Below are 9,060 nucleotides of genomic sequence, written 5' to 3'. Positions count from 1 at the left end.
CGCTGGCCTTCCGGGTGGACCCGTTCACAGACTACGGCTCCTCGCTCACTGTCACGTTGCCGCCCGAGCTGCCGGCGCACCAGCCCTTCCAGGTCATCCTGCGCTACACCTCCATCGATGCCCCCGCCGTGAGTCCGCTGGGGGCCCCGGGCGTTCGCGTGGACCTGCACCCGGCAGTTGGCAGTCGCGGGACCAGGGGGCACCTGCAGGGAGGGGCGGGCTTCCCAGCCGGCTCGCCCTCACCTGGCTGGGGCTGCGGCTCTGCCGTCCTGCCCTGGAGTCCTGCCCGGGTGCCCTCACTAGGCCCTGCTGGTGCCTGAGCAGCCCGTGAAGCCTGGGTGGGTGGGCACTGGGGACAGGGGAGAGCGTGTTACCCGGGAGCCACCGTCTTGAAGGGGCAGGAGAGGTTTCTGGTTGGCACCTGCTCCTCTCCCCATGGTGCACCAGGCACTGCGGGCGCCTGGGGTGGGGGTGGCAGGGCAGCCGGGTGTAGGAATTGTCTGTAATACTTGGCTTTGGACTCTCTTGGTGGGGGCTGGGAGTGCCGAGGCGGCGGCTGCCCACAGACATACACGTCGGCATGCAGGGTTGTGGGCACGGGGCACCCATAGCCCCAGAGGCCCCGCTGGAGGCCAGGTCGGCACTGTGGGCACAGGGCACCCCCATGATGAGGCTGGCGGGCATTCAGGATGGAGCAGGGCCTTCCTTGGTCCTGGAGTGTGTGGCTTCACCCTGGGTCCAGGGTACTGCGTGCATGTCTCTCTCTCTCACACACACACACACACACACACACACACACACGCATGAAGCTCCAGGAGGTCCAAGTGGTTCCATCAGTCACTGCCCAGGGTACTGTACGGACATAGTGACAGACCAGGGCCCAGGAACGACCCAGGTGAGCGCCCAGTGCCGATGCACACCTGTGGGTGGCGTGCAGGCTGCACAGGCGTTCTGTGCTGGAACCGGCTTGCTCTGGTGCTCTGGGCACTGACAGGCAACAGGTATGGCCCCAGCAGCCGCAGTGTGGCAGGTGAGAGGGGTGGAATGTGATCACCTTGGCTTTGGCCTGTGCACTTGGAGCCGTGAGCTGGCCTCCTCCCCACCATGGCGGTGGGCACAGGCCCACGTCACAGGGGGGTGCTCTCTGGCCTTTGGCCCTTTGACCTGGCTGTGGGTGGGTCCCACTGCTGCCAGGCTCTGCAGGGTCAGGCCTGTCCTGGTGGCTGGCCTGTGGGTTCCCTCTGCAGCTGGCACCTTCCCACTGTGACTGGGGTGGCCGAGGGGCCCGCTCCCTGTGTTAACTGCGCTAGCAGGGTTTCTGAGTTGATCTCAAGCCCGGGGGCAGGCCCTGTGGTAAGCCGAAAGGCACACCTCAATCCCCCCAAACCTGCCTCCTGAGTTAAACTCAGGTGTCCCCTGATGTGCCTTGTGCCCTATTCACCCTTGCTCTTCCCTGGAGTCCCCACTGCCCAGCCAGCTCTCCAGGCCCCAGAGCACACCCAGGGGCCCTTCAGAGTGGGGAAAGTGTAGCGGGGAAGAAAGGGGACAAGGGTGGCGGTGGGGGGCGTGGGGAACCTCTGTGGGTGGGACACGCACCCAGGATCACGGGGGCCCAGGAGCTGGGTGGGCAGCCATGGACAGCAGGGGAGGCCAAGGCTGGAGACTGGCCTATGCAAAGGCTCCAGGAGGGCAGTCGGAGGGCAAGGGGTGTGGCGCCCGGGGTTCAGCTGTCCCTCACGGTGACGGATCAGGCCCCAGGCCCTGCGGGAGGCAGGTTGCTCACCCTGGCTGTGCCCTCGCACCCTCGGCTCCGCCAGGCAGCACTCACTTCCCTGCGCCCCCCACCCCAGCCTCCTCGGACCACCCATCTTCCCACCCCCCCCTGCCTGGTGTCCACGCTCCCCTCCCCGGGTCCCTGTCTGTTCAGGGTGCCCCCTCCTCTTTCTGGCTGGCTGAGAGATAAGAGTCCCTGTGGGCAGAGCACCTGGGACAGGCTGTGCCCTCAGGAGTGGCGGCCAGAGGGTGTCCTGGCCCAGCGGGTGGCTGTCTGCTGATGCCCGCCCACTTGCCCACAGATCTGGTGGCTGGACCCGGAGCTGACCTACGGCCACGCCAAGCCCTTCGTATTCACTCAGGGCCACTCCGTGTGTAATCGCTCCTTCTTCCCCTGTTTCGACACACCCGCCGTCAAGTGCACCTACTCGGCTGTCGTCAAGGTGAGCCCCTGGGCGCCCAGCCCCTCCCCGCCGCCCGCTGCTGCCTTCGGGGCCGTTGGGCTCGCCTGGCACCTCCTCCTCGCTGTTACCCGCCTGGTTCTGTGCCCTCCTCACTGTGGGGGAGGGACCGCTCAGCAGGACCTGGGGAGTGGGGCTCCCTACAGGCAGGCCAGACCATGGCTGAGGTCTGTGGACCCACGGGGAGGCCCCCGACGAGGGGAGGGCCCAGATGGAGGAGCTGGGTCCCCTGGGAGGACCGTGGGTCACCCGACTGGCACTCGGCCGTTCTCCAACCAGGGACAGGGGTTCCGGACCAGGGACCTTGAGGTCCATGCACCGCCCTGGGGACGGGAGGCTCTCTGATGGGGTTGTGGGGTTCCCTGACCCGGGCTGCGGGGGCCCTGACGAGCGGGCCGCCTGCTCCTCAGTCCGGGGGTCCCGCAGGCTCCCTCGGGGGTGCAGGTGCTGATGAGCGCCACCCGCACTGTGTACGTGGAGGAGGAGGGCGTGTATCACTTCCACATGGAGCACCCCGTGCCTGCCTACCTCGTGGCCCTCGTGGCCGGAGACCTCCAGCCTGCGGACATCGGACCCAGGTAGGGCCACTCCTCTGCTTCCTGACAGGCCACTGTCCTTGGGGGCGACAGGCCTGGCCTTAGACAGTCCTGCCGTGGGCCAGGTCTGTGGCCCACGTCCACTGCCCCCCTGCCAAGGACCCCTCCTCACTAGGGTGCTTCTAGCCTGTGCCCCACTGCAGGACTGCCCCCCACCTACCTTACTGCCATGGCATGGGGTCCCCCTGCCAGGCCCCCTGCTGCCCCCATGGCCTCCTGGCCACCCAGCTACCTGCCCACTGGCCTGTCCATGGCCAAGACCACTGACCTCCACACCATATCCACTTGGGCTCATGTGAGTGAGAAACAACACGGAAGGGATGCTGCCCTCCAGAGTTACTTGGTCACTACTGGGGGGGGGAGTGGCTGAGGGCATGGCCAAGGGCGGGGGCAGGGGAGGCCTTCCGGGGCGTCCGGCACCCCACCCATCTCTGTGCACTGCAGGAGCCGTGTGTGGGCTGAGCCATGCCTGCTGTCCACCGCCACCAGCAAGCTGTCAGGTGTGGTAGAGCAGTGGCTTAGTGCGGCTGAGAGGCTGTACGGGCCCTACATGTGGGGCAGGTATGTCCTGGCGGGCAGTCTGTCCACGTGGGCAGCCATGTCCTGGGGTAGGGTCCATACACGTGGGCAGGTATGTCCTGGGGTGGAGGTTCTTATATGTGGGCAGCCATGTCCTGGGTTAGGAGATCTGCGTGGATGGGCAGGCATGTGCTGCGGTGGGCCCAGAGCCCTGGCTGCTGGGGAGAGGGTGCCCCTGTGGGACCACTGAGGCTCCTGTCCCTGCCCTACCTGGCCGGGGCCCCGGGTGGCACGGGTGCTCGGGGCTGTGCCCCTCAGCCGCTCACCTGGCCGGCAGGTACGACATAGTCTTCCTGCCGCCGTCTTTCCCCATTGTGGCCATGGAGAACCCTTGCCTCACCTTCATCATCTCCTCCATCCTGGAGAGCGACGAGTTTCTGGTCATTGACGTCATCCACGAGGTGGCCCACAGCTGGTTTGGCAACGCCGTCACCAACGCCACCTGGGAGGAGATGTGGCTGAGCGAGGGCCTGGCCACCTATGCCCAGCGACGCATCACTACAGAGACCTACGGTAGCACCTGTGGGGCCCAGGCAGGAGGCTGACCCGTGGCCTGGAGCTCCGGCCACCCCGGTCAGCTTCCCTGGCTCGGGGCAGCAGCCCAGGCCCTGCTGAGGGTGCTCAGCCCCACCTGCCTCCCTGTGCCCGCCAGGTGCAGCCTTCACCTGCTTGGAGACAGCCTTCCGCTTGGATGCCCTGCACCGGCAGATGAAAGTGCTAGGGGAAGACAGTCCCGTCAGCAAGCTGCAGGCCAAGCTGGAGCCAGGTACCCTCGGGCCAGCCCCTCCTGGGACTCCGGGCATGACACCCGCCTGCCCCCCCCACGCCTGCCCCAGGGAGTCCCCCCTAGCTGCCCAGGCCACAGCTGCCCTCCTGGGCACAGGGCCTGGGCTGCCATGACCCTTGGTCACCTCATGCTCTGAGGGTGTCTGTAGCCAAAGAGACAGTAGTGGCCCTCAGCCCTTCCTGCTCCACAGCCCAGAGCAGCGTCCCTTCCCTACCCCGCGGGACACAGGAGAGTCCTGGGCACCCCCGAGCCAGGGTCTCCCCGTGCAGGAGTGAACCCCAGCCACCTGATGAACCTGTTCACCTACGAGAAGGGTTACTGCTTCATGCACTACCTGTCCCAGCTCTGCGGAGACCCCCAGCGCTTTGACGACTTTCTCCGTGTGAGCGGCCCCTCCCTGGCTCCTGGGCTCCTGGTGGGCACGTGGCTGGGACGGGGGTGCTGGAGAGTCTGCTCTTCTGGTGGTGGGGATGGAGTAGGGGGCTCTGCGCCCCACTAGGACCTGGCCTGCCTTTGCTCAGGGCAGTACCTGAGTGGGCCCCTGTGTGGCAACGGGCAGCCCCTGGGTGCAGGCAGGCAGGTCTGGTGGGCGTGCATCCCTTCCCTCCAGACCACTGAGGCCTCACCCCTCCCATGCAGGCCTACGTGGAGAAGTTCAAGTTCAGCAGCGTGGTGGCCCAGGACCTGCTAGACTCCTTCCTCAGCTTCTTCCCTGAACTGAAGGAGCAGAGCGTGGACTGCCGGGCAGGTGAGGCTCCAGCCCCGGGGTGTAGGGAGATGCCAGCCCCTGTCTCCTTCATTTGCCCCTCACTAGGCCCCAGGGCTCCGCCCCATGAGGGCAGAGAGGGAGGTGCCTTCCCAGCCTGATGGGGTCCAGGTGGCTTCCTGGAGGAGGTAACACGCAGGGCAAGCCAGCCCAGTCTGGTGGTTACAGAAGGGTCATGGAAATGGCACGTGCAAAGGACTTGGGGCGGGAGCAGCAGGGCTCGGGGCTTGGCCTGGAGCTGGCTGAGGCCAGCTGGCCCTGCTGCGTGATGCCCGTCAGGGTGTGGCGGGGATCTGAGGCTGGGGCCCCAGAGGAAGGATGGGAGGGTCTGACTTCTAGTGCAAAGCTGAGGTTTGCTGGAGGGCAGTGATAGAGGGGGAGGCCTGGGCACGGTGACTCGGTTCTGGAAGGTGAGTGGGTGGACGGGGTTCTTTGGGGGTAGGGAGGTGCTGGACCTGCCTACGGGGCTGTAAGGCAGGAGTGCCAGTGTTGAAGCTCCTTGCTCGCTCCTCTAACTCACCGGCCACAGGCCCCTGGCACTGGGGTGGGTTGAAGACCTCACTGTCTTGCACCCAGCAGAGGCATAGGATGAATGAGGGTCCCTTGGTCACTGAGCCCTTCCCTCCTCTGCAGTGGCTTCCAGCGGCAGAAGCTGGGGCTGGCCTCCGGGACCCATGCTCAGGGCCAGTGGGGGTTCCCGGGCCTAGGGTGGGCCACCTGCCTGGGGACAGAGCTCAGGGTCTAGGTCTCCCGGGCAGCCCCCCAGCCCAGCGAACCCCCGGATCGCCTCCCCACCCCTGCAGGGCTGGAGTTTGAACGCTGGCTCAATGCCACGGGCCCTCCGCTGGCAGAGCCAGATCTGTCTCAGGGCTTTAGTCTGACCCGGCCGGTGGAGGCCCTCTTCCAGCTGTGGACGGCAGAGCCCCTGGACCAGGTGGCCGCCTCGGCCAGTGCTGTCGACATCTCTAAGTGGAGGACCTTCCAGACAGCATTGTTCCTCGACCGGCTGTTGGACGGGTCCCCGCTGCCCCAGGGTGGGTCCCGCTGCTAGGGAGGGTCCCTGCTGCCTAGTTGGTCCCTGTCACCCCAGAGTGGATCCCTGATGCCCCGGGATGTGCCCCTGACTCCCAGAAGGTTCCTGCTGTCCCAGGGTGGGTCCTGGTGCCCCAGGGCGGGTCCCCGCTGCCCCAAGGTAGGTCATTGCTGCCCAGTGGGTCCCTGTCATCCCAGAGTAGGTCCCTGCTGCCCTGGGATGTGTCCCTGACTCTAGTAGGTTCCTGCTGCCCCAGGGTGGGTCCCACTGCCCTGGATGGGTACCCACTACTGCCTGGGGAAGGGGTGGTCAGCCAGGGTGGGGCAGTGCCTGGGCGCCCCTGACGTGCCCCGCCCACAGAGGTAGTGACCAGCCTGTCCAAGTGTTACTCGGCCCTGCTGGACTCGATGAATGCAGAGATCCGTATCCGCTGGCTGCAGCTTGTGGTCCGCAACGACTACTACCCCGACTTGCACAGGGTGCGGCGCTTCCTGGAGAGCCAGGTGTGTCACCTGCAGGGCCGCCTTGGGGCAGGGCCGCTCCCTGCCCCGCCTCCACCATCCCCTGGGGCCTGGAGTCTGACCACACGGGCTGGGGTTTCAGAGCTTTCTGGAGAACAGGGTGGGGAGACGGGGTTTGCGTTGGGTGTGGGGGAATGAGCCAGGTGAGAGGGGTGTGGGGACAGGGTGTCACCCTGCCAGCCTGCCCCTCATTCCAGGCAGCGCCCCTCCGCCACGGATGTTCCTTGGGGCAGGTGGGGGCTGGCGGTGGTTCTGGGGCTGGCCGGCACGGGGCAGGGAGGCTGAGTGCACACCCGCCCGCAGATGTCGCGCATGTACACCATCCCGCTGTACGAGGACCTCTGCACCGGCGCCCTCAAGCCCTTCGCCCTGGAGGTCTTCTACCAGACTCAAGGCCGGCTGCACCCCAACCTGCGCAGAACCATCCAGCAGATCCTGTCCCAGGGCCTGGGCCCAGGCGTGGAGCCGGTTGCGGAGCCCAGTGCCGAGCGGGACGCGGGCCCGGACACGGACACGCCGGCCCTGCTGCTCGGGGAGGAGGCCCCCGGCAGTGCCATCTCTCTCAGGGACGTCAACGTGTCTGCCTAGCCGCGTGCAGGCTGCCCACGACCTCCCAGACACCACGATTGTGCCTTCCGGACGCCGCCTGGCCGGCCTGCCCTCCTGCACTGTGGGCCGAGCTGGCGGCACGCCCTCCCGTCCCCTCACGGAGGCCGCGCCCGCCCGGACTCCCAGCGGGAAGGGCGGACGTCCACCCCAGTCACTGCCCGGGGACGGCCCCGTGGCCCCCGGTGACCGCCACACTGTGCCTTCCGTCTGCGGACAGCCGGGGCCGAGCTTGCGGCCCAGCCTCCGCAGAGCCTCCTCGGCAGGGCCCGCCTGGCAGAGGACCGGGCACGTAGACATGCCCTCTGTGTCCTGCTCCTGCAGCATGGGGCCAGGCAACACCAGGGAGAGGGCGCACGTCCCCGGGAAGGGGCCCCGGGCCGAGGAAAGCCTTAGCCCCTCAGGGAACCGGGGTCCCGGGTGGGGTTTGGGGGGCTGCCTAGGTTGGGCGCAGGCAGGCGCACGGGAGAAGCAATACCACAGGGAAGCGGCAGGTGGCGCTGGTGCTTTCCTTAGGCCACCGTGCTGTGGAGGAGCCCAGGCCCTGGGCTCCAGGGACCGTGGCGAGGAGGGCCTAGGCTGGGCCCCGCACCATGCCTGCAGCGTCACTGGGACAGTCCCATTAAACCTCCACTCTGCAAACCTGACTGCCCTGTCCCCACGTGTCCTGACTTCTGCCCACTGCATCCATCTGGGACCCCTCTGGTGGTGTGGCTGGCTGGTTGGGGGCTCGTTCTGACAGCTGGTCACACTGACCTCTTCACAGTCTCCTCCCAAACACAGCCCCGCCCCTCACCAGAGGCAGAGAAATGTTGGGTGGGGCTGCTCCTGGGCTCCACGATAGGGTCTCCACATGGGCCCAGCAGCTCCTGGGGGTGCCCTGACCAGTGGCGAGCTTCCACTGGCCCCACCACAGGACTTGTCAGCCCTCCCCCCAGCCCTGAGCAGACTCCTGGGGCTTGGCTCTCCATCCCCTGGACCCTTGCCCAGGTCCCCACACTTTTTCTCCGAGGCTTTGCCCAGATCCTGGCCTGCCATGAATGTGTGTGTACCCCCTTTCTAAGGGCACTGACCTGACTCCCAGCCCTGAGCACTCTGGCCAGGACCAGGCTGATTTCTGACAGTCGCCTGTGGCCACTGGTGCACTGTCACTCGGTCTGGTTTTCCCACCTAGGGGACAAGGACAGACCCTTGGCCTCAACCATTTAGAAGAAAACGAGGCCCCAGGTTCTGGGCAGCCCCTGGACAGCTGGCTTCAACGCCCAGCCAGGCCCACCCAAGGGGCTCTCCTGGGTTAGGGGTGGGTGCAGGCCCCCAGCCCTGAGGCAGTCCCCTCTGGTGACACTAGCCAGGCATCCCCATACCCAAGGCCCTCCCTTAAGTGTCTTCTGCTGGGGGCTGGAAGCCTTAATTCGCAGGAACTACAGAATCAACTTTATTTCTGATGAGGTCCGGTTGGAGAATTGTGGCTTGGACTCTGGCTAGTGTGGCCTTTCTGCCCTTCCGTCAGAGTGGAGGGACAGAGTCTCCTGTCACCAGCAGATCACCTGTCCCAGGGGCCTCCCCTGCAGAGGTCTTGGCCGTGGCACAGAGTAGGGATTAGGAAACATGCCGTTCCACGCCCCGGGAGGGCGCTGGAGCCCACAGCCTGTTGGGAGGGCAGAAAGGAGACCCCCAAGGGTGCGGAAGCCTGACGTAGGCTATGTGCTGCCCCCCTTTTCTGGAATCTCATCAGGCGATGACTGGCCCTAACTGGAGGCTGGGGCCAGTGGCGTTAAGGCAACAGGGTCACACCACCCACAGCTGCTACACTTCTGGGCCCAACCTCTCAGAGGGAGGAGCTGCAGCTGTGGTTCAGAGCAAGCCGAGGTCAGGGCTAGGGGGATCTTCACTTGGCAGCAGAAAGGCTTCGATCTGACCTTCCTTTGGCGAGGCTGG

General features: G+C 66.3%; 1 protein-coding gene across 1 annotated transcript in view; it reads left to right on the top strand.

Moving 5' to 3' along the window:
• Window positions 1–7,104, top strand: part of RNPEPL1 (arginyl aminopeptidase like 1) — an 8,838-nt gene extending 1,734 nt beyond the window's left edge. The window contains exons 3-13 of the mRNA XM_007941476.2: window positions 1–128; window positions 2,076–2,216; window positions 2,661–2,812; window positions 3,275–3,391; window positions 3,687–3,922; window positions 4,062–4,175; window positions 4,466–4,578; window positions 4,836–4,944; window positions 5,766–5,996; window positions 6,356–6,498; window positions 6,820–7,104. Coding sequence (XP_007939667.2) covers window positions 1–128; window positions 2,076–2,216; window positions 2,661–2,812; window positions 3,275–3,391; window positions 3,687–3,922; window positions 4,062–4,175; window positions 4,466–4,578; window positions 4,836–4,944; window positions 5,766–5,996; window positions 6,356–6,498; window positions 6,820–7,104 — 1,769 coding nt within the window. The remainder of the gene's footprint in view (window positions 129–2,075; window positions 2,217–2,660; window positions 2,813–3,274; window positions 3,392–3,686; window positions 3,923–4,061; window positions 4,176–4,465; window positions 4,579–4,835; window positions 4,945–5,765; window positions 5,997–6,355; window positions 6,499–6,819) is intronic.
• The last annotated feature ends 1,956 nt before the right edge of the window (window positions 7,105–9,060 follow it).

The sequence above is a fragment of the Orycteropus afer genome, unplaced genomic scaffold (genome assembly GCF_000298275.1).
Source record: "Orycteropus afer afer isolate SDZICR_OR568_19922 unplaced genomic scaffold, OryAfe1.0 scaffold00006, whole genome shotgun sequence".
Taxonomy (NCBI): domain Eukaryota; kingdom Metazoa; phylum Chordata; class Mammalia; order Tubulidentata; family Orycteropodidae; genus Orycteropus; species Orycteropus afer.
The sequence above is the reverse complement of the archived record's forward strand: the minus strand, read 5'-3'. Positions and strand labels throughout refer to the sequence as shown.